Here is a 26,167-nt window from a genome sequence, read left to right on the forward strand (position 1 = left end):
GTATGAGCTAGTAAAGGAGTTTTTAAGTCAAATCAAATGTTATTAGTCACATGCGCTGAATACAACAGGTGTAGACCTTACAGTGAAATGCTTACTTACGAGCCCCTAACCAACAGTGCAGTTTAAAAAAATATATAGATAAGAATAAGAGATAAAAGTAACAAGTAATTAAAGAGCAGCAGTAAAAAATAACAATATATACAGGGGGGTACCAGTACAGAGTCAATGTGTGTGGGCACTGGTTAGTTGAGGTAGTATGTACACCTGCTGCTCTTGTGTTTTTACTGGTTTACTAGACTTGTGGATATAACTGTGAGTTACTCATAACACTTTGCCAATAACAAACATAAAGTGTGCGCGTGTTTGTGTGTCTTAAACGGTTATTGACTTTCACATTACTTGTTTCAGGCAGCAGCAATGACTCAGTACAGGAGTCACTATGCAGAATCAGCTTCATGTAAAGAGGAATAAGACAGTAGGGGCCCATGAGTCATTGACATTCTGATAACAATATTTCAGAACACACACAAGAAACTGATCATTCAGATGATCTGGATAATCTTCTGTCTGACACTGCCATCTTGTGGATATAAACAGGTAGCATTTGGTAAAAGTGAGAACATTTTGACTGAAATATAATGTTATCATAGCAAAGTTTGTAATTAAGTCAAAGTATTCTTACTAGCTTACTTCCATTCACACCTTGTTCACATCTTGGGTTTTACATTTTATTTTGTTAGGTAAGAAAAATGGGTGTATTGTTTGTAAATTTACATTTGTGCATATGAAATTTGGCCAAAAGAATAATGAAATTAATTACATGAAATTGTTTCAAATTATTTATATCGTAGGTAAAGAATCCAAGCATTACATCATCTCTCCATAATAGGGTAAAATCTTCATAAATATGATCAATTGTAAATCAACTGATGTCTTGCCACAGATTTTTTATATCAGTGGTTGCCAAACTTTTTGTAGTCCCGAACCCATTCAAACATTCAACCTCCAGCTGCGTACCCCCTCTAGCACCAGGGTCAGCGCACTCTCAAATGTTGTTTTTTGCCATCATTGTAAGTCTGCCACACACACACTATACGATACATTTATTAAACATAAGAATGAGTTTTGTCACAACCCGGGCTCGTGGGAAGTGACAAAGAGCTCTTATAGGACCAGGGCACAAATAATAATATAATAATAATCAATAATTTTGCTCTTTATTTAGCCATCTTACATATAAAACCTTACTTGTTAATCATAAAATCATACAATGATGGAAAGACCTGTGTGTTGTCCTTGTTAATGCAGACAGAGAAGAGCTCCAACTTTTAAATCATAGCCTCAATTTTGTCCCGCACATTGAATATAGTTGCGGAGAGTCCCTGTAATCCTAGATTCAGACCATTCAGGCGAGAAAAAACAGCACCCGGATAGGCCAATCGTGTGAGAAACTCGTCATCATGCAAGCGGTCAGACAAGTGAAAATGATGGTCAGTAAAGAAAATGTAAGCTTGTCTCTCAATTTAAAAAAGTGTCAATACTTTGCCCTTGATAACCAGTGCACTTCTTCTGTATGTTGTAAAACCGTTACATGGTCGCTGCCCATATCATTGCGTAATGCAGAAAATACACGAGAGTTCAGGGGCCTTGCTTGAACAAAGATAACCATTTTCACTGTGGCTAAAACGTTTTTCAAGCTGTCAGGCATTCCCATGGCAGCAAAAGCCTCTCGGTGGATGCTGCAGTGTATACCCAAGTGGCATCGGGAGCAACTGCTTGCACGCGCGTTACCACTCCACTATGTCTCCCTGTCATGGATTTTGTGCCATCAGTACAGATACCAACACACCTGTATAGTTGTTTGGGGCCTTTTCCCCCTGCATTGTCCCAGCCATATCCGCGGCAGCAGGATGAATTAAGTCCTCCACGATAGTATGGGGCTTGCCTGTCCTAGCCACTCGGTAGCTCACCATATAAGATGCTTCTAGCCTCTTCTTAATAATGGTATATGTTGCTTTCATACATGTCTTACTACTCGAAAGTCGTCTTAATTCTCGATCAAAAAACTCCCATGGCTTATTTTTCAAATTGGCATGTTTCATTTCTAAATGTCTGCGCAAGAGTGGAGGTTTCCCATGAGAGAGTGACGGTTAATGTGATTGGATGTTAATTGTTTGACTAGGCTACCTGTATTTGACATTGTGTTGTTATTTCACTGAACACTAGATGGTTTAATTTTATTTTGGGCAGTGAAACGAGGCTACTTAGGTGAGAAAAAAACATCACCCAAATGTATAGCCACTTTGAAAAATCTAAATGGACTGTTTGAAAATGTGAATCACATTTTTATTTGGAGTACTACTGACGGCATTGTGCATACCCCATGGGAATAGCCGCTTTACATGAATACAATGCCAAAGATATAATAACACTGTTTCTGGGTGGTCCTTACAGAAGGTACAATTTGAGTTTGGCTTTTTTAACTCCTTAATGTAGTGGTTGGCAGGATAATATTTATGAATCATTTAAAAATAAACTTCCTTCATTTTGTTAATAAGTAGGTATGTGTCACGAGTGCCATCTTCGTATTCCCTGTCATAAATTAGCCAAGGCGCAGCGTGCCGGTAATTCCACATCTTTTATTTGTGAACGAAACAAGAAAACAGGTGAAAACTGAAACAAACGTGACGTTCTGGGGCTGCTCACACACAGCTGCACAAAAACAAGATCCCACGAAAACAAAGGGAAAAACAGGCTGCCTAAGTATGGCTTCCAATCAGCGACAACGATAGACAGCTGCCTCTGATTGGAAACCATACCCGGCCAAAACATAGAAAACAAAACATAGAATGCCCACCCACCTATCACACCCTGACCTAACTAAACAGAGAAAACACAGCTCTCCTAGGTCAGAGCGTGACAGTATGTGGGAGGCAACATCCAATATTTTTTCCAACAGATATTATCAAAAAACGATTCCAATAAGGCATGACATAAGGTATAGATAGATACAACATAATGTTGAAACAGGTCACGTGTAGTTCTATTGTTGTTGTATGGACCAAAAGAAATACATATCGTTCCTACTGATGAGTCAACAGGGGTAATAAAAGGTAAATTCTGAGGGTCAGGTCTCGACATGTTCCTGAATAATAAAGCAACACCTGAGGAAATGGTATCTAAAATGACTGCAAAATCTTTAGGTGTTACATGGATCTTGTAAAGTGATAATAATTCCTCATAGATAAGTAAAAGACCCTCTGCATTTACAAGTTGGCTTACCAATAGGATATTATTTTGGAACCAATATTCTACAAAAAAAGATGTATTTTTATACAATATGTCCTGATTATTCCAGATATAGGTTAATATCTGTATGTAGAGAAATTATGCTTATAAATTAAGGACCATGACAAGAAAACCTGCCAATGAAAAGCAGAGAGTTTCACTGGAACTGTCAATATTATAATTGCAAACCAACATGAAGTTAAGGCCACCAAAAGTAGAGAAGACATGATGAAGAAAACATTTCCACATAGAAGTGGGTGTTTTTAGGAATTGTGTTATCCAATTGATCTCAATAGTATTATTAAAGGTAGAAAAGTCCAGAAAAATTAAGCACACCATATTCATAAGTGTTCATTACAACAGTTTCCCTAATGTAATGGGTACTGTTTCTCAACAGAAAGTTGAAAAGCATCTGGTCTATCTCTTTGCTTATTTTACTGTCAAGATTAAAAAGATAGAGCAGTGTATGTTAGTTTAGAGATACCCTCAGCCTTGGTTATTAGGACTCTTCCTTTTAAAGATAAGTCCCGGTGTAGCCATTGATTTAGCTTCTTCTGGGTTTATTGAATAACAGGGTTAACATTTAGTAAGCCTCTAGACTTCTGATCCTTAGTAATGGGTATGCCTAAATACTGTATGTAAGTCCTTCTTCCACTGGAATACAATAATATGAGGGTGTCACACAATCTTTGACAGCTATGAGTTCGCATGTATTAATGTTAAGACATAAAATCCTTTTCCAAAGCATCTTGTCTATCACATTGGGAATCTGACTAGCATCTTACAGAAAAAGTGTAGCATCGTCAGCCAGATGGCTAATAATAATTTCTTTACTAGCTATGGAAATACCTTGTACAGGACTATTATTCATAGAATTTGTTAGAAGTTGGGTGACTAATAAAAACAGATATGGTGAGATAGGACAACCTTGCCTAATTCCTCTTTTCAACTCAAATCTAGGTGAGGTGTCATGTTTCAGTTTGATAGCGCTGTTACTATTCATATAGACTCTTAATAGCCCTGCAAAAAAAGTTACTGAAATTCTTAATAAGGGAGTGGAAGAACTGATGCTCTACTGGTTCAAATGCTTTATAAATATCTAAAAATAAAATAACGTATATCTAGTACTAGTCTGATATCGTTAGAGATATGTTTGTTTCTTATGAAGCCAGACTGTGTTTCATCACTGATTGCATCCAGGACTTCTTAATTTTTTATTTAACCTTTATTTAACTAGGCAAGTCATTTAAGAACAAATTCTTACTTACAATGACGGCCGACCAGGGAACAGTGGGTTAACTGCCTTGTTCAGGGTCAGAACGACAGATTTGAGCTGACAGTTGTTTTGCACTATTTCACTAAGGCTTAAGTCATTAATCTAACAAAAGGGCAATATTTTATTGATGTAATAGTGTTCCCCCCTAGAAAGCTATGACCTTTGGCTTTAACCTGGAATTGTTTATTTAAGTCTGAGAGAAAAACCTGTTCAACCCATTGTGATCTATTACACAATAAAAATATGATAAAACATACAAATATGATAATATGATAAAAAAATATATGTATACATTGGCAAGAACAGGTATGTGAACCCTTTGGAATTACCTGGACTTCTGCATAAATTGGTCATAAAATGTTATCTTATCTTCATCTAAGTCACAACAATAGACAAACACAGTCTGCTTAAACTAGTAACACACAAACAATTATAAGTTTTCATGTCTTTATTGAACACACCGTGTAAACATTCACAGTGCAGGGTGGGAAAAGTATGTGAACCCTTGGATTTAATAACTGGTTGACCCTGCTTTGGCAGCAATAACCTCAACCAAAGATTTTCTGTAGTTGCGGATCAGACCTGCACAAGGGTCAGGAGGGATTTTGAACCATTCCTCTTTACAAAACTGTTTCAGTTCAGCAATATTCTTGGGATGTTTGGTGTGAACTGCTCTCTTGAGGTCATGCCACAGCATCTCAGTCGGGTTGAGGTCAGGCGTATTGTCTTCTGTTGAAGCCTTTCTGTTGTTGATTTACATCTGTGTTTTGGGTCGTTGTCCTATTGCATCACCCAACTTCTGTTGCGCTTCAATTGGCGGACAGATAACTTTACATTCTCCTGCAAAATGTCATGATAAACTTGGGAATTCATTTTTCCTTCCTTCCGATGATAGCAAACTGTTCTGTCCGTGAGGCAGCAAAGCAGATCCAAACCATGATGCTCCCTTCACCATACTTTACAGTTGTGATGAGGCTTTAATGTTGGTGTGCTGTGCATTTTTTTCTCCATACATAGTGTTGTGTGTTCCTTCCAAACAACTCAACTGTAGTTTCATCTGTCCACAGAATATTTTGACAGTAGCGCTGTGGAACATCCAGATGCTCTTTTGCGAACTTCAGACGTGCAGCAATGTTTTTTTTTGACAGCAGTGGCTTCTTCCGTGGTGTCCTCCCATGAACACCATTCTTGCTTAGTGTTTTACGTATAGTAGACTCACCAACAGAGATGTTAGCATGTTCCAGAGGTTTCTGTAAGTCTTTAGCTGACACTAAGATTCCTCTTAACCTCATTGAGCATTCTGCACTGTGCTCTTGCAGTCATATTTGCAGGACGGCCACTCCTACAGAGAGTAGCAACAGTGCTGAACTTTCTCCATTTATAGACAATTTGTCTTACCGTGGACTGATGAACATCAAGGCTTTTAGAGATACTTTTGTAGCCCTTTCCAGTTTCATGCAAGTCAATAATTCTTCATCTTGGGTCTTCTGAGATCTCTTTTGTTCGACGCAATTCTTCTTGTGAATAGAAAACTCAAATTTTGTGAGTGTTTTTTATAGGGCAGGGCAGCTCTAACCAACATCTCCAATCTCGTCTCAATGATTTTACTCCAGGTTAGCTGACTCCTGACTCCAATTAGCTTTTGGAGAACTCACTAGCCTACCGGTTCACATACTTTTTCCAACCTACACTGTGAATGTTTAAATGATGTATTCAATATAGACAAGAAAAATACAATAATTTGTGTGTTATTAGTTTAAGCAGAATTTGTTTGCCTGTTGTTGTGACTTAGATGAAGATCATATCTAATTTTAGGACCAATTTATACAGAAATCCAGATAAGGGTTCACATACTTTTTCTTGCCACTGAATATACAGTACCAGTCAAAAGTTTGGACATACCTACTCATTCAAGGGTTTTTCTTTATTTTTACTATTTTTCTACATAATAGTGAAGACATCAAAACTATGAAATAACACACATGGAATCATGTAGTAACCAAAAAAGTGTTAAACAAATCAAAAATCAAACAATATTTTATATTTTAGTTTCTTCAAAGTAGCCACCCTTTAACTTGATGACAGCTTTGCACACTCTTGGCATTCTCTCAACCAGCTTCATGAGGAATGCTTTTCCAACAGTCTCGAAGGAGTTCCCACATATGCTGAGCACTTGATGGCTGTTTTTCCTTCACTCTGCGGTCCAACTCATCCCAAACCATCTAAATTGGGTTGAGGTTGGGTGATTGTGGAGGCCAGGCCATCTGATGCAGCACTCCATCACTCTCCTTGGTCAAATAGCCTTTACACAGCCTGGACACATTTCGATATAAACTCAAATCTATTCTGGACTGTCTGGAACCTGTTTTATTATTCCAAGTGAATGATCTGTCAGCCAGAAACCTCTCTCTCCATATGTCAGTAAGATCAAACTTATCCATAAAAAGTATTTAACCCAAATTCTGATTCATTGGCCTACCTGGGGGACATCTATCAGTTGAATTATATATATTAATGTTAAAGTCCCCTCCTATATCAGATCCTCCTCTCCACCCTCTCCGAGTTGGGCATCTCCGGCGCGGCCCACGCTTGGATTGCGTCCTACCTGACAGGTCGCTCCTACCAGGTGGCGTGGCGAGAATCTGTCTCCGCACCATGCGCTCTCACCACTGGTGTCCCCCAGGGCTCTGTTCTAGGCCCTCTCCTATTCTCGCTATACACCAAGTCACTTGGCTCTGTCATATCCTCACATGGTCTCTCCTATCATTGCTATGCAGACGACACACAATTAATCTTCTCCTTTCCCCCTTCTGATAACCAGGCGGCGAATCGCATCTCTGCATGTCTGTCAGACATATCAGTGTGGATGACGGATCACCACCTCAAGCTGAACCTCGGCAAGACGGAGCTGCTCTTCCTCCCGGGGAAGGACTGCCCGTTCCATGATCTCGCCATCACGGTTGAGAACTCCCTTGTGTCCTCCTCCCAGAGTGCTAAGAACCTTGGCGTGATCCTGGACAACACCCTGTCGTTCTCCACTAACATCAAGGCGGTGACCCGATCCTGTAGGTTCATGCTCTACAACATTCGCAGAGTACGACCCTGCCTCACACAGGAAGTGGCGCAGGTCCTAATCCAGGCACTTGTCATCTCCCGTCTAGATTACTGCAACTCGCTGTTGGCTGGGCTCCCTGCCTGTGCCATTGAACCCCTACAACTCATCCAGAACGCCGCAGCCCGTCTGGTGTTCAACCTTCCCAAGTTCTCTCACGTCACCCCGCTCCTCCGCTCTCTCCACTGGCTTCCAGTTGAAGCTCGCATCCGCTACAAGACCATGGTGATTGCCTACGGAGCTGTCAAGGGAACGGCACCTCCATACCTTCAGGCTCTGATCAGGCCCTACACCCAAACAAGGGCACTGCGTTCATCCACCTCTGGCCTGCTGGCCCCCCTACCTCTGAGGAAGCACAGTTCCCGCTCAGCCCAGTCAAAACTGTTCGCTGCTCTGGCACCCCAATGGTGGAACAAGCTCCCTCATGACGCCAGGACAGCGGAGTCAATCACCACCTTCCGGAGACACCTGAAACCCCACCTCTTTAAGGAATACCTAGGATAGGATAAAGTAATCCTTCTAACCCCCCCCCCCCCCCCCCCCTTAAAAGATTTAGATGCACTATTGTAAAGTGGTTGTTCCACTGGATATCATAAGGTGAATGCACCAATTTGTAAGTCGCTCTGGATAAGAGCATCTGCTAAATGACTTAAATGTAATGTAATGTAATGTCTATAAATAATAACGAATTGGGAAATTTAGATAACCAATGAAATATACGTTACTCTACAGATTCAAGCAACTCATTATCCCATGTTTGATGAAGTCTTCTACTCTGACACAACTCGAAATGGGAGTGCCAATGTGCTTTGCGCCTCCGGTCACCTCTTTGGGTAGATGGGAGTAGAATTTCACTTCCTGTATGTAACAGGTACCCGAAGAGAAAGAGTGACACACCTGTGAATTGTAAAGAAATTCGGTCGTTTCTTTATAATCGACGACAGATACAGATTTTACAGGTGACACATTTTTGTTAATTTCTAGTGCTGTTTGAACAAATATGAATCTATATCTTTACAGAAGAGTTGGATTTTGATTATTTATTTGTATGTTTGACGTAATTCTTACCTTTGAAATCAGAGGAACAGAGAGACACTGCGATATACAAAAGGCCTGAACGTTTGTATACAATTGATTGGTGTGTGTGTGTATAGTATAAAGATAGCCTGCATGGTGTTTTGTATGTTATTTAGATCATGTTACGACAATTTATTTGAATGATAATGTATATTTAATCAAGTCATTCCATGATATGTTATTTGAAGTTTACTATATATCGCTCTGTTTTCAGGTCATCTGTTGGATTATCCTATATTTGTGGGAAATAATTTTCCTGGACTGTTTTGTAGAATGACTACTCTCCCAATTGGATTGTTATTGGGCGCTTTGGTGTGCTTGATTGTTTTCCTGGGTCGCGCGGAGGCCCAGCCATTCGGGGAACAGTGTTTGGACAATTTCGAAAAGGGCAAAGAAGATTTCGTTCTCGACACGGATGACTCGGTGAAATACGGTGCGACTTTCATCATTAAACCGAAGGTTGAGAGCACCAATGACTGTATACGCTCGTGCTGCAAAGATCCCAACTGTAATGTCGCTTTCATGGAGAATGGGTCCGGTGACGGAATGATCAAGTCATGCTTTCTCTTTGACTGTCTATACAAGCAGAAGTACGTCTGCCGATTTGTCAGGAAGAAGGGATTCCTGAACTACATCAGAGACGCGGTGTATGAAAGTGATCTGGCCACAAAAAACCTCCCAGGTAAAACAGGCAGACTGGTCTTACTTAGACTGCCCAATATGCAACTTTAAAGGGCGTACCATTACGTTAAGGTCCAAGGACCTTACATGCTATTTTCAGAGGTAGACTGGCACTGGCAACCAAAACAGCCAAATACTCCATATAAACGTGAATCTATTCTCAAATGCGATACGGTTCAAGGAACATAAAGCTTTACTTTCATATCACAATTTCACAAATGCTAAATATTCACTTACTGCACTGTTTAAACTGTCTTTATCACAGTTGCAGCCTGTGACAACACGTTTCTGGCGGCCTTCAGGTACACACACAGGTGTTAACGTGCTAAATTAGCACAGGTGGTCCCTCTGTCTTCTGTAAATACACAAAGTAACATGGAAATATGGTGGTGTGGGTACACTAACCCTAAAAAGGTGTTTAGGAATTTAACCTTTAGTTCTTTGAAAAGTATTTCTTGCTAGTATGAAAGACAGTTTCCTTATGCTTCCAAAAACGTCAGGGCTCTCAAGAAATCTCCCCCAGGTCAGAAGATGCACTACATGGCCAAAAGTATGTAGATTCGGCTATTTAAGCCACACCCGTTGCTGACAGGTGTATAAAATCGATCACACAGCCATGCAATCTCCATAGACAAACATTTGAACATTGGCAGTAGAATGGCCCGTACTGAAGAGCTCAGTGACTTTCAAAGTGGCATCGTCATAGGATGCCACCTTTCCAACAAGTCAGTTCTTAAATTTTTTTGCCCTGCTAGAGCTTCCCGGTCAACTGTAAGTGCTGTTATTGTGAAATGGAAACATCTAGGAGCAACAACGACTCAGCCGCAAAGTGGTAGGCCACACAAGCTCACAGAACGGGACTGCCGAGTGCTGTAGTGTGTAAAATTCGTCTTTCCTCGGTTGCAACACTCACTACTGAGTTCCAAACTGCCTCTTTAAGCAACATTAGCACAAGAACTGTACGTCGAGGAGCTTAATGAAATGGGTTTCCATGGCCGAACAGCCGCACACAAGCCTAAGATCACAATGCCTAGCGTCGGCTAGAGTGTTGTAAAGCTCACCGCCATTGGACTCTAGAGCAGTGGAAACATTCTCTGGAGTGATGAATCACGCGATGGGTTTGGCGGATGCCAGGAGAACGCTACCTGCCCGACTGCGTAGTGCCAACTGTCAAGTTTGGTGGAGGAGGAATAATGGTCTGGGCCTGTTTTTCATGGTTCAGGCTAGGCCCCTTACTTTCAGTGAAGGGAAATCTTAATGCTACAGCATACAAGGACATTCTAGACGATTCTGTGCTTCCGACTTTGTGGCAACAGTTTGGAAAAGGCCCTTTCCTTTTTCAGCATGACAATGCTCCTGTGCACAAAGTGAAGTCAATACAGAAATAGTTTTTGGGGATTGGTGTGGAGGAACTTGACTGGCCTGCACAGAGCCCTGACCTCAACCCTATCGAACACCTTTGGGATGAATTGGAACTGGGATACTCAAATTAGTATGATATGTTATTGTTGGTATGGTCTTTGCAATTTGTAACATGTACAAATTTCATTTCGTAACATGTCATACGAATTGTAATTCGTAAAACATACGAAATGGATAATGGACATCCACAAATTAATACATACAATACGGAGTGTCCTGGATTTACATTTACTATGTTATGTCTACCCCTGAGTCCAGGTTGAATCCGGAGACCCAGGTATCACTCTCACACATCACAACATAGACACTCTCATCAAATTAACTAATTACGTCTCCAATGAACTTCATGTTGCCATTGAACTTCATACTAAAGTAACATGAACACACATACCATTTAGCTATATTATTATGAGCAGAGAAAGCAACCCACTACACTTGGACTGTCTGTGGTTTGAATCACAAGGAGGAGGAGATGAAACCACCTGCTTCGAGGAGAGCATTACCCACACATGCCATGGCTCAATATAGGGCTTATTCTATGGCTCATTATAAGGCCCCTTGTCACAGTCTGAGGTTTCAGTTATCACCTCATTGCTGCTGAGAAAGCTTCTTACAGGGAAGATTGGTAATGTGCTGTGAGTCAAGTAATGGATTGCGGACTTGAGTGAATATTGTATGTCAACAGGATGTAGTTAGCAATTGGGCATGAGCACCACCAAACAAATAGATTTCCTGAACCTTATGTTGTTAATGTGTTGACACTCAAAACCCTTCAAAAAAATTCTGCATAGTCAAATTTGAACCAGCTATATGATCTATGTATCTTTAACCTATCGGGATATCTTAAAGCTCCATGTATTTTCAGTATGAATATGTTGTATTGAACGTGATGAAGGTTGTATTCAACTTCCAGGTGAAGTGGACCATCCTCCAGAGGCCAATGGAGGTCCGGACAGAGTGGTGCAGCCCCAGGAAAGTTTAACTCTGAATGGCAACGAGAGCAAGGACGACCACGATAATGTCACGTACCAGTGGCAGCTAGTGTCAGGGAACACCTCTGCTGTCATTGAGGTGGGCGACGATGACCGGGGCATCAGGGGGCACTGGTCGGGCTTTATTGGGATGTTTGGGGCGTTTACCTGATCATAGTTAATCGTGATTGCTCTTTCACTGTGTAAAAATACATGAGAAGAACAGGTCACCCTGGGAACACCAGAGGATGAGGATCACAATTAAAGCTTCTCTATTTTCAATATTCTGCCACACAAGAAAACATTGATACATTTTCTTTCCTTGTCTCCTAGAAAACTACATTTAAAGATCAGGTGATCGTGTCCAACCTGGCGTCTGGAGTGTACAAGTTCCAACTGACCGTCACAGACTCCAGTGGGCAGTCCGACCAAACCCAGATCACTGTCCTGGTGCTCACCCCTGAGCAGTCTGAGAGTGAGTATACTAAAGTATATGTGAAACCTGCAAAGCACACCTAGCTACACAGTTTAACACAATTGTTTTGAGGGTGAAGGGACATGCTGTATTTATTGAATTTCAATGCACTTATATACAGTTGCCTGTGTATGAAATCAAACTAAAGTGACAATGATCTTTGAATTGGTCAACATTCGAGTGATCTGTCATGTTTGGAGTAGGGACAATGTGGAAATACTATGAGAAACTTTGTCACTGAGGTGAGAAGGACTGATGCCCTTCTGACCATATTGGCCACTGAACACATAATGCAAGTGAATCAATGTTAGGAATATAAATCACTTAAATGTTTTCCTTCTAAACTGAGGGAACTGTCTCTGCAGTTGGAATTTTGATGTGAAAAATAAATACCCGATTACAAGTATACATTGAGTGTACAAAACATCAGGAAGTCTTTCAATGACATAGACTGACCAGGTGAATCCAGGTGAACGCTTGATCCCTTATTGATGTCACTTGTTAAATCCATTTCAATCAGTTTACTGTAGATGAAGGGGAGGAGACAGGTTAAAGAAGGAGTTTTAAGCCTTGAGTCAATTGAGACATGGATTGTGTATGTGTGCCATTGAGTGTGAATGGGCAAGACAAAATATTTAAGTGCCTTTGAACAGGTATGGTAGTAGGTGCCAGGCGCACCAGTTTGAGTGTGTCAATAATTGCAACGCTACTGCGTTTTTCACTCCTGGGTTTTTCACTCGCAACAGTTTCCCATGTATATCAAGAATGGTCCAACACCCAAAAGACATCCAGCCAACTTTACACAACTGTGGAATGCAGTGGAGTCAACATCCTTGTGGAATACTTTTGACACCTTGTAGAGTCCATGCACCAACGAGTTGAGGCTGTTCTGGGGGCAATAGGGGGTGCAACTCAATATTAGGAAGGTGTTCCTAATGTTTTCTGCACTCAGTGTATGTAGCATGTTAAGTTCATAACTCATTTTTATGACTTTCAAATGCTTGCTGATGACTCTTATCAGTTGTACTGGTTTAAGTTGAGTTGATTACAACAAGACTTGATATCATAATCATTTTCTTTTCATGCCACGTGACATGGCATGAGAATACTGTCAAAATTACCTGTCCAGGCAAGCTCCTCTGATTCCCGTAGAATGAAATCAAAATGTCCAGAGTTAAGAAAACACATTCATAAGTAGATTTGTCTCAGCTTGGACATCTATATGTGGGCTCAATCGCCAGAGACAACAGCTTAGTATTCTTCTTTTCCTAGTAGCTGTTTACTCCATGGCTGTGAGTGACTGAAAAACCCATATGTCCTCCAAGAATGACAGTATTGGCTCATAACAGGATGACAACTCATTATCACACTGGCTTATACTTGGTAGATCAACAGTGCTCCCTGGCTGTTCATTATAGGGTAACAGGGAATACTTAGAAATCAGACAATGGAAGGGTTTTCTCTGCCATGCCCAGTTACATGAGTGTGTATGGAATGGATAGACACTTTTCCTGGGCTATCAGCAGAAACAGGAAGTCAGGAAAGCTGTGGTGATTTCCCTCCCTCACTCTGCTCCCTCTTTCCTTCCCACCCAGCCCTCCCCCTTGAAACCTGTCTGTCTGGTTTCAGCTTGGGTTTCACAAACTTAAGCAAACTCCTTTTAATGTCATGGTACTCTAAACACAGACTCTTGATACTCAAACACTTTGAAGTTATTTCTGAGTCAGTTATACAATTTGGAGCATGTTGGTCTCTCAGACTGAGCAGAGACTATTAACCATTCATTGATCCAGTTACCCATTAACTAGTCTCTACTGAATGGTGTTAGGAATGTTCCTCTGGAAAGGCCAATGCATAGAGACCCCTGATGTGAGTCACACAACACGTGTACAGCTAAATGGCTGCATGCCTTAATTCTGGATGAATTACAATGAATAATGCTAGTAGAATCACAATTAAAGATACCCTGACAACATGAACCCCCTCTCAGCAAACTATATGTACTGTGAATGGCTATTAGCGTTTTCCATTGACTGTGGTACACACATGGTTCTGTACCTAAGGTTATTCTTAATGCCTCAATTAACTCAGTCATGTTGGAATGTTGGAATGGCTGGGTAATGTAATGCAGGGTAGTTGTCCCGATGCATCAACTAGCTTGTCATGAGGCGTACAGCTTTGCATTGCACAAGCGAAACCACTTCCTCTGACAGTTATGTCTGCTTTCTTTGGGTTTACCACGTGTCTGTTCACAAGCCAGACCATCCACATTTATTTTCAGTGGATGAAGTAGGCCTGGCTTTAGGGAAAGTTACTTAGCCTTTTTTTATTTAACACATCACGTCCAATCAAAAATACAATTTTATTTGTGACATGCTTTGTAAACTACAGGTGTAGACTAACGGTGAAATGCTTACTTACGGGTCCTTTTCCAACAATGCAGAATTAAAGATAAAATAAATAAATATTGACTGGCTCTCTAATATTCTACACAATTTTTTACAATTTTTATTTGAAGATATGTTTATAAACTTCTATGTTATGAGTTATGTTTAAGAAAATGTAAAAATAATTTTAAGCGTTGCACATTAAGTAATGAGCTGTTTGAAGCTATGATTATGTAAGCAGTTTATAAGCACTGTAATAAGCAGTTTATAAGCAATGTTTTTCCCAAAAAAGTGTTACACATGATTCTGTCTGGGCTTCCACCACTGAACCACAACATAAAATTTCAATCACATGACATTTGTGTGTATTGTTTTATTACAATGTTTTATCTAATCGCCAGTGTCCCCACTTTCTGATACTTCATCCTTCAGATCACTGCATGGTCCCCAAGAAGGTGGGTCCCTGTCGCGGATCCTTCCCCCGTTGGCACTACAATGCTGCCTCAGAGAGGTGTGAGGAGTTCCTGTTTGGGGGCTGCAGAGAGAACCTCAACAACTACCTCTCCCTCCAGGAGTGTGCCAACGCCTGTGATGGTGTGTCAGGTACTATACAGATCCCTCTTGTTTTTCTGAGAACAGTTTTTGGAGAAGATTGGTTGGTTGATTGGTGTTTCCTTTCTTGTAGTTATTCACAGAGGTAGAACTGGACCACTTCCAGCCCCTAGAGGTAAGACTGACTTACATTTCATTTATTGTCCTCAGGTGTATGCCTATGGAAAGTAGCTGTACTTGTAAGCTCCAGCTTTTTGGCTATGCCTCCCCCAGTCATTGACATAGTTCAAATATACATATATTTGCTGTATCTGTTGGCGGATACATATCTATTGAGACTTATCAGTTACCTGTATTACTTGTGTACCCTATAAGGTGAATCTACGGGTAAAAGTCACTTTTACCTCACCTCTACTGCTCACCTCTGTGTTGTGTTTAGAGGTGTGTGGAGTATCCTGTTCACCTGTGTATTATGTTTAGAGGTGTGAGAGGTCCCCAGTTCACCTGTGTGTGGTGTTGTGTTTTAGAGGTGTGTGGAGTACCCTGTGGGTCAGGCCAGTTCACCTGCACCAACGGCTGTTGCCTTGACCGAGGCCTGGAGTGTGACAAGGAGCAGCAGTGCAGCGACGGCTCAGATGAGGAGAACTGTGAGGACTGTGAGTACAGGCTATGCAAACCAACCCTAATTTACATACAACACTGCATTGGCCTTACCTTACCACTGACCTTACATTACACGTGCAGTCATGAAGTGATACTATTGGGGTGCTCAGTTGTTGTCATGTGAAGTTGCTTAAAAGGATACTTCGGTATTTTGGCAATGAAGCCCTTGATCTACTTCGCCAGAGTCCGATGAACTTGTGGATACCATTCTCTGCGAGCAGTTTGACGGAAGTTGCTAATTAGCGTTAGCGCAATTGGTAACTAGCGTTAATGCTAACGTTAGTTACAATTGGCTTGCAAAACTACCTCTAACATCCTTCATACTGGATGCAGAGACATAAAAATGGTATCAATGAGTTTATCTGACGCTGGGGAAGTAGATAAATGTCTTCATTGCCAAAATCCAGAAGTATCCATTTAACTCTTGCTTTCTTCCTTTCATCAGTGAATGAGAACTTCCAGATTCTACTGCAAATTCCTGTGGATGAACATAAAGGTTGGGTTTTACTGTTTTGAGACATGTTCACAATAACAGGATCAATCTAGGATTTTGTTGTTGAGTTAACTGGTCACATATGGTGCCTACCCCTACTCTGGCTCTCCTTACGAACGCTGATCTCTCACACACATGTTCTTTCAACCACAGTTCGCTGCACAGAGCATCCCAAAACAGGAAACTGTCGGGAGAGTTTTACCAAATGGTACTACAACCCTGTCTACCAGAAGTGCTTCCGTTTCAACTATGGCGGCTGCTACGGGAATGAGAACAGATTTGACACTGAGGATGCTTGTATGAGTACCTGCAAACTAGTAACAGGTAGGTTTGCATGCTTTAGCCATTACAACACTTTGAACTGATTTTCAAAATTGTTGCACTGTTATTAGGGATGCACCGATATCCAATATTTTCCTAGCCAAAAACCCCCCGATACCGATATAAAAAAGAAAGCGGCCTTTTAAGCATTCTAGTACAGTTGAAACACACACACACACACTGACCACGTATGTCCCCATTACCAGTAAAACATAATCAAAACCTAATTATTTCACTTGCTGTGCTGTTTCGTTGTTCATTTGTTTAGTCTCAGCCAGGATTTCATCATACATGTCAAGCAGTGAAGTTTCAGCTCTGTCTGTCCGTGGCCTCTCTTCCTTGGTGCGCACTGTCACTGTGTCCATGTCCATCTTGTCCAGCTGTGTCTGTAACATTTCACCTAAACCCTGTTTCTTGTCTGCATCGAAGTAGCGGTCCTTGTACCTAGCATTCAGCATGGTGGCGACACAGTAGAGGGTCAGAGAGAATGCCACTGAATCGTTTGTTCACAGCCTCTAGTAGAGTACTTTTGAAAGTTTTAACCCCGCGGTCTGTCAGCAGTTTTGTTGAGCAGCGTTTCAATGCCATGACAGAGAGTATCACGTCTGCTGCAGACGCAGTTGATGAGCTTATTTCTCAAGTCAGTTGTTCCAATGGTGCTAGCAGTGTGTTCATGTTTTCAATGAGAGTCCACTGGTTTGTACTGATTGTTGCAGGTAACTCCTAGTCGGCTGTGTGTTTAAAATGACCCACTATCTTCCTACCTGTTTCCACTGTGTCAGATATGCTGCGTTGGGCCAAAACACCTTCGTTCACAGCCAGTTGCAGCGTGTGTGCCATGCATGGCAAACTGGCGACTCCGCATTCTTCCAAAGCCTTTGTCATGTTACGTGCATTATCACGTAGCACAGCGTGTACTTTGTTCTTGGGTATTTCAAACATGTTCTCAAATGCCATTGAAATGGCAGCAGCAGTATGTGACCCAGCACATTCTTGAGCATGCAATACGGCTTTCCTCAGTACGAAATCTTCGTCGACCCACTGTGCTGACAGAATCAGCATGCTCATGGGGCTGACGTCGCTGGTCCAAATGTCAATCGTGAAGCTAATAGTAGCCCATAGCAAGTAGCTCATGGATGTGCGTTTCAACAATACTGTGTAACTCCGGTAGGGCAACATCTGTAGATTGGCGCCTACTTGGTAGTGTGTACCGGAGCTCGAGGTGCTCGACCAGTCGGCGAAAGCCAACATCCACGACAGAGAACGGTTTATTGTCAAGGGCAATGAATTCCATTATCTTGGCGTTAATGGATTTCGCCTTTGAGTTATCTCGCAGAAATATTCTTACTCATTCAAATGAGCGTTCGACTTGAACTTGTTTCGTTGTTGGAAAAGTGCGTTTTTGTTTTTTTCTGTTTTTGTACTAAGTAGTCGCTTAATGCCTGGGGGTGATGCACTTTCTCCCCTCAGGAAATAATAGCAGCACAAACGTTGCATTTGGCCTTTTTTGTCATCTTCCTTTGAAACTTTAATACATCCACACAGCAGACATTGTGGGCTAGGTTAGGAATGCGTCATTACGTCGTCTACCTACGTTATACAGGTATGCATGTGAGCTTTGACATCGGTTTTGCATATCGGCATTAAACTATACATAGAGCCGATGTTGGCATTTTTGCTAATATTGGCTGATTCCGATATGCTTACCGATATAGAGTGCATCCCTAACTGTTATATTACCCTTTGAGATCATAATAATGAAATGTTACAGAGCTAAAGTATGTTCCTATGTCAGCACCACTACATTGTGTGTATCAACAATACTGTAGCTGTGTGTAACAACTCACTTGTCTCTTATCCTTACCATGTGTTCAGAAAAGGACGTCTTTGAAATAACGAACCGATATGAATACCAGGACACTGACGGCCATATGGGTAATTAGCTCTTCTTTATTCTGCAAGATGGAGCCTTTTGTCCCTCAGGACTCCATGGAAAAGACACCCTGACAATAATCCTTTTTAAAACCAATTATTCCACCCCATCAAGTTTAAGGGACTTGGGGGTCAAAGCTGGTCACAAAGATCTTGTATTGATGAAGCTGTGTTTTTCCCTGCACATTCTCCTCACTTTGCTCAAACACTGTGAATGTTGCACATGATTGATTGTCTGTCTATACAGTTTTTGCTTCCCTGCACATGCAGGATCCTTTCATATAGTTATTGACTTATGGTGTGTGTGTGTCTCTTTATGCCCATCATCTCTCAGGAATCATAGTGATAGCTGCACTGCTTGGCCTGGCCATCATAATACTGCTGGTAGTTCTGTGTTACTGCTTCATGAAGGGCAAGAAGGAGCATACTCAGCGCCAGCGGGTACCCGTCAACGGCTCCCAGGTCTACACCAGGGAGGACACGGAGCGCCTGGTCTACAACACCACCACCAAGCCCATCTGACCCCTAACCTCTGCCCCCGGAAGCTGCCTAGGTGCAAGCCATCATCCTTGCATGAACTCAGATCAATATTCTATTTTATGTGAACCTTGGAGGGTTTTTGTGTACCAGTATAATGTTTTATTTTCCCCAAATATAGGCCTGTTTGTTTGATAAGACCTTTACCTTGTTGTTGTAATGTAGGCCTAAGCTTTTTTATTAGAGTTTGACTCCACTCAGGAAAGCAAAAGTGGCAGAAATTCTTCAAAACTACACTTGCCTTTTTGTCTTCCTTGCAGTAACCTGTCAGAATTTAGATTGTTAGTCAGCAATTCTGCACTCAGGGTATAATGGACTTACAATTAAATCCACAAATCTGACTTCATGTAAACTGTTGGAATGGTGGGAGCTGAAAACCTTCCAATATGGCTAACTAACTATTGATTTGTTATTCTTATTATCCTATTTTATCATATTTGAGGCATTTAAAAAAGATATGTGTTGCTGGAAATATATTGTACATTATTGATACCCTTTGTCTTAACTGGTAGAAGTTAGAGCAAGTTATTTTACTTTTCTAGTTTATTTTGTGATTATTAAAACTGGTATTTCAGAAGGAAACAGAAGAGGGGAAAACAGTGAGTTTGTGCCTCATCATGGTGGTCACATGTTATAGGAAAATATACATTTTATATACTCAGCTTTTTCATGAACACTTTTGTATGTAGTTTTCTCTTTTACCATTAGCTCTCAAATCCTAAATAAAATGCTGTTCCCAGAATCAAATCACGAATACAACAGGTGTAGACCTTACAGGGAAATGCTTACTTACAAGCCCTTAACCAACAAAGCAGTTTTAAGAAAATACCTTTAAAAAAAGTAAGAGATAAGAATAACAAATAATTAAAGAGCAGCAGTAAAAAACAATAGCGGGGCTATATACAGGGGTACTGGTACAGAGTCAATGTTAATGTGCATATACAGGGGCACTAGTGTCAAGGTAATGATGTACATGTAGGTAGAGTTATTAAAGTGGCTATGTATAGATGATAACAGAGAGTAGCGGGAGGGGGGGCAAGGCAAATAGTCTGGGTAGCCATTTGATTAGCTTTTCAGGAGTCTTATGGTGTGGGGGTAGAAGCTGTTTAGATATGCCTCTTGGACCTAGACTTGGTGCTCCGGTACCGCTTGCCATGCGGTAGCAGAGAGAACAGTCTGACTAGGGTGGCTGGAGTCATTGACAATTTTTAGGGCCTTCCTCTGACACCGCCTGGTATAGAGGTCCTGGATGGCAGGAAGGATGTACTGGGCCGTACGCACTACCCTCTGTCGGTTAGGGTCTCGTAAGTAAACATTTCACCAGTTGTATTTGGCGCATGTGACTAATACAATTTGATTTGCCTTGCAGTCGAAGGCCAAGCAGTTGCCATATCAGACAGTGATGCAACCCGTCAGGTTGCTCTCGATGGTGCAGCTGTAAAACCTTTTGAGGATCTGAGGACCCATGACAAATCTTTTCAATCTCCTGAGGGGGAATAGGTTTTGTCATGCCCTCTTCACGACTGTCTTGGTGTGCTTGGAACATGTTAGTTTGTTGGTGACGTGGACGCCAAGGAACTTGAAGCTCTCAACCTGCTCCACTACAGCCCCGTCAATGAGAATGGGGGCATGCTCTGTCCTTTTCCTGTAGTTCACAATCATCTCCTTTGTCTCGATCACATTGAGGGAGAGGTTGTTGTCCTTGCACCACACGTTCAGGTTTCTGACCTCCCTACTGTTGTCATCAGAAAACTTAATGATGGTGTTGGAGTTGTGCCTGGCCGTGTAGTCATGAGTGTACAGGAGGGGACTGAGCACCCACCCCTGAGAGGCCCCCGTTTTGAGGATCAGCGTGGCGGAGGTGGTGTTACCTACCCTTACCACCTGGGGGCGGCCCGTCAGGAAGTCCAGGATACAGTTGCAGAGGGAGGTGTTTAGTCCCAGGGTCCTTAGCTTAGTGATGAGCTTTGAGGGCACTATGGTGTTGAACGCTGAGCTGTAGTCAATGAATAGCATTCTCACATAGGTGGCCATTTTGTCCAGGTGGGAAAGGGTAGTGTGGAGTGCAATAGAGAGAGCATCATCTGTTGGTGCGGTAAGCAAATTGGAGTGGATCTAGGGTATCTGGGATAATGGTGTTGATGTGAGCCATGACCAGCCTTTCAAAGCATTTCATGGCTGAAGACATGAGTGCTACGGATTGGTAGTCATTTAGGCAGGTTACCTTAGTGTTCTTGGGCACAGGGACAATGTGGTCTGCTTGAAATATGTTGGTATTACAGACTCAGAGGGAGAGTTTGAAAATGTCAGTGAAGAGACTCGCCAGTTGGTTAGCGCATGCTCGGAGTACACATCCTGGTAATCCATCTGGCACTGCAGCCTTGTGAATGTTGACCTGTTTAAAGGTCTTACTCACAGGCTGCGGAGAGCGTGATCACACAGTCATCCGGAACAGCTGATGCTCTCATGCATGTTTCAGTGTTACTTGCCTCGAAGCAAGCATAGAAGTTATTTAGCTCGTCTGGTAGGCTCATGTCACAGGGCAGCTCTCGGCTGTACTTCCCTTTTGTAGTCTGTAATAGTTTGCAAACCCTGCCACAACCGACTAGCGTCGGAGCCAGTGTAGTACGATTCGATCTTAGTCCTGTATTAATGCTTTTCCTGTTTGACGGTTCGTCGGAGGGCATAGCAGGATTTCTAATATGCTTCCAGGTTAGAGTTCTGCTTTTTGAAAGCGGCTGATCTACCCTTTAGCTCAGTGTGAATGTTGCCTGTAATCCATGGCTTCTGGTTGGGGTATGTACATACAGTCACTGTGGGGACGACGTCCTCTGCACTTATTGATAAAGCCAGTGACTGATGTTGTGTGCTCAATGCCATCGGAAGAATCCCTGTGCTAGCAAAAAAGTCACGTGGTTTAGCATCTGCTTCATCTGACCACTTTTTTTATAGACCGAGTCACTGGTGCTTCCTACTGTAATTTTTGGTTGTAAGCAGGAATCGGGAGGATAGAATTATGGTCAGATTTGCCAAATGGAGGGCGAGGGAGAGCTGTGTGTGGAGTAAAGGTGGTCTAGAATTTTTTCCCCTCTGGTTGCACATTTAACATGCTGATAGAAATGAGGTAAAACTGATTTAAGTATCCCTGCGTTAAAGTCCCCGGCCACAAGGAGCGCTGCCTCTGGATGAGTGTTTTCCTGTTTCCTTACAGCTCATTGAGTGTGGTTTTAGTGCAAGCCTCAGTTGGTGGTGCTATGTAGACAGCTATGAAAAATACAGATTAACTAGTGTGGTCTACAGCTTATCATGAGATACTCTACCTCAGGCGAGCAAAACCTTGAGACTTCCTTCGATATCGTGCACCAGCTATTGTTTACAACTATGAATAGGCCCCGCCCTGTGTCTTACCAGAGGCTGCTGTTCTGTCCTGCCGATATAGTGTATAACCCGTATGTTCTTAATGTCGTCGTTCAGCCACGACTCGGTGAAACATAAGATATTACAGTTTTTAATGTCCCGTTGGTAGGATATACGTACTTTCAGTTTGTCCCATTTATTTTCCAGCGATTGAACGTTAGGTAGCAGAACGGAAGGCAATGGCAGATTAGCCACTCGATTTTAAAACGGCTACAGAGCTCAATGGCTGTGAAGGGAGAAGACTGAGGTTGGATCAACAACATTGCAGTTACTCCACAATAATGACCTAAATGACAGAGTAAAAATATTCCACAACATGAATCCTGTATGCAACAAGGCACTAAAGTTATACCGCAAAGGAATACACTTTTTGGCCTAAATGCAAAGCCTTCTGTTTGGTACAAATCCAACACAACACATCAGTGAGTAACTGCCTTTTCAAGCATGGTGTTGGCTGCATCATATTATGGGTATGCTGGACATCGGCAAAGACTGGGGAGTTTATCATCATAAAAACAAACACGATGGAGTTAAGCACAGGCAAAATCCGAAAGGAAAACCTGCTTCAGTCTGCTTTCCACCAGACACTGGGAAAGGAATTCACCTTTCAGCAGGACAATAACCTACAACACAAGGCCAAATCTACACTGGAGTTGTTTACCAAGAAGGCAGTGAATGTTCCAGTTTTAAAAAAATCTATGGCAAGACTTGAAATTTGCTATCTAGCCAGGACACCCAACACCTTGACAGAGCTTGAAGAAATATTGCACAATCCAGGTGTACAAAGCTCTTATAGACTAATCCAGGAAGCATCACAGCTGTAATTGCTTCCAAAGGTATTTCTAACATGTTTTGACTCGGGGGGACAAATACTTTTAAAATCTAGGTAATGCATATTGTTTCATTTTCTATTATTTTGTAAGAAATGTTCCTCAAATTCCACTTTGACATTACAGAGTATTTTGTGTAGACAAAAAATGGCAATTAAATCAATTTTAATCCCACTTTGTAACACAATAAAATGTGAAGAAATCCAAGGGGGATGAATATTTATGATGTCCACTGTATACCCTCCCTTTGCAACCCTGCTCGCAGTGCTCTCCAACCCTGTTCCTGGAGAGCTATCATCCTGTAGGTTCTCATTTCAACTCTAATCTAGCACACCCGATTCTAATAATTAGCTGGTTGATAAACTGAATCAGGTAAATTACAACTGGGTTTGGACCAAAAGTCTACAGGAGGGTAGCTCTCCAAGTACAGGGTTGGAGAGCCCTGCATTACAGCTTATTGTTATTCCCATGCATTAACCAACCACTACCAGCAGATGGAAATATTGACTTTACATTGACTACTGCTCAGCCACAATGGAATAAAATTACTCTTTGACACTTCACTGCAAAACATAGACTTCTGATATTGCCTCATGCAGCACGACACATCTCCTTCGGATAGAGTTGATCAGGCTGTTGATTGTGGCCTGTGGAATGTCCTACTCCTCTTCAATGGCTGTGCGTAGTTGCCGTCATACATGTTAATCAAGAGCATCCTAAACTATTTCCCCCATAATTATCCACGTAATACAGTCCCTGCTGGCAAGATGTCCATTTTAGGACCGGCCATCCTCAGTCATCATCATGAAGGTTAGCTCAGCAGCAGCCTCTGTGATGTTTATCAATAGAAGAAAGTCTGACAGGTGAGGTGACTGCCATTGATAGTAAAATGGGACTTCTGAGGGGAATACAGAGCATAGTAGTCTACCTTTATTACTAGCCACAGGAGAACAGTTCCTTCAATTATTTCACTCCAGTTATCTGTTTGCCATTCTTTGTAGGGACCTTTGACAGTGTAGGGGCCGGAGACCCTCATCAATAGATTGTAAGATGGCAGGGTAACTTAGTGGTTAGAGCATTGGACTAGTAACCGAGAGGTTGCAAGTTTGAATCCCAGAGCTGACAATGTACAAATCTGTTTTTCTGCCCCTGAACCGGCAGTTAAACCACTGTTCCTAGGCTGTCATTGAAAATAAGAATTTGTTCTTAACTGACTTGCCTAGTTAAATAAAGGTTAAATAAAAAGACTATGATAGTGGTTTATAAGCTTGTCATGTTGGCTGACTAGGCCCTTGGGAGTAATCCACACAATTGAGAGGAAGAAAGATTTTGAATTTGCTCTAAAGTTTGTTAGTTTACAATGGGCTGATAAGGGCTGAGTTTAAATATTTGCTTGTGTTTATTTGAATAAAGGGGGTTGGCAGAAACTTGAATCTGGGACATTTTTCCAGATGCCCATACACAGTGATGACCTGAAAAAGGACACATTTATTTCAATAAAGAAAAAAGTCAGGGATATTATTCACTCACCCTTTGAGGCAAATAAAGACAGTATTTGAGGCAGTATAAACCAGACAGGCAGCACATTTCTGATATTTTTGTTCCACTTATTGGTCTTTTGACCAATCAGATCTCTTCATATCAGATCTTTGTTTTAGAGCTAATCTGATTGGTCAAAATACCGATTAGTGAAATAAAAATAAAAATTGGCCTGCCTGTCTAAACGCAGACTTTAATTAGACAATTTGAGCCAGCAAATTCTACCACTCGATTAGATTGCGTGCTTTGGAAGTAGGCGGTCTTTGACCATTGCTCGCTGTACTTTGATATGTGTGCGGCTCAGCTGTAGAGTCAGTAGACGACAACTGGGCTGTGCGGAGGATTTATGTGTTTGACAATGTGAGTTAATCTATGGAAAACTAAAACCGAAATTATACTCTACAGAAAAACTAGATCTACACTTTCGGAAGTTCACAGGCAGACGACTACATACTCAAACATTTGGTAAGTGTTTGTAATGAACTCTAATAACCGGGGAAACATTCGTGAATCAGAAACGGTTCGACTCTCGAATGTCCTTATGAAAAGCCTACACAGCATGAAGTGCACGCATGGTCGATACAACACTGCTTTTCTTCTAGAGTTCATGCTGCGTTGTGGTGTAGAGCCTATTCATTTATTCAGTCAAAGCCGTTATTGATTTGGTAAATCAGCGTCTCGAGATGTTCCTCACTGCTCTGAAACTCCATCAAACTCTGCACCCAGAACCTACCACAACACGTGAAATATGCCAACCTGTTTTGACAGGATGAGGTTAAAGAGCTATGTTGTATTATTTACGCTATAAAAAGCACACCGCTCTTGCACCTTTACTATTGAAATTACAAACGTCGCCTGTAGGTATATTAGGCTTTTTATTTCTTTAACATGTTAAAATTAGGGCTCCTGTCCATGACATGGCACTGTCAAATATCCATTAAGCTCCCCTACTTCAACAGGGTAGCCTACTGCATTGCTAGGTAGGTGGACCTGCTGTTACATGTGGAGATTTAGTAAAATTCCATGTGGATTAAATAACGGTGTGCGATCTGAGATCCTTGGGACTTCCCTACCCTTTTGAAGTTGAAATGTTTAAGGGTAGGGATGTCTTAAGGATTCTGGATTGCACTGACCATTAAATTACCTATAATCTAAAACCGTCATAGGTCTTTAACTCTACTGAGTCAGGCTAAA

The 26,167-nt window shown here is 41.6% G+C and overlaps 2 protein-coding genes across 2 annotated transcripts in view; both read left to right on the forward strand.

Annotated features, from left to right (window-relative positions):
- The first annotated feature begins 8,536 nt into the window (after positions 1 to 8,536).
- Positions 8,537 to 19,931, forward strand: LOC100196540 (serine peptidase inhibitor, Kunitz type 1 a). The gene is given in 4 exon segments (NM_001141569.2): positions 8,537 to 8,635; positions 8,968 to 9,435; positions 11,770 to 11,927; positions 19,561 to 19,931. Coding segments are annotated over 3 exon segments (588 nt in total). The 5' UTR covers positions 8,537 to 8,635; positions 8,968 to 9,026; the 3' UTR covers positions 19,582 to 19,931.
- Positions 19,932 to 25,171: 5,240 nt separating this feature from the next.
- LOC106582172 (pleckstrin homology domain-containing family G member 3) overlaps positions 25,172 to 26,167 on the forward strand; it is a 64,425-nt gene continuing 63,429 nt past the window's right edge. Inside the window, exon 1 of the mRNA XM_082956558.1 lies at positions 25,172 to 25,438. The gene's annotated coding sequence lies outside the window, so the exon portion shown is untranslated. The remainder of the gene's footprint in view (positions 25,439 to 26,167) is intronic.

Source organism: Salmo salar, chromosome 01 (assembly GCF_965601325.2).
Source record: "Salmo salar chromosome 01, fSalSal1, whole genome shotgun sequence".
Classification (NCBI taxonomy): domain Eukaryota; kingdom Metazoa; phylum Chordata; class Actinopteri; order Salmoniformes; family Salmonidae; genus Salmo; species Salmo salar.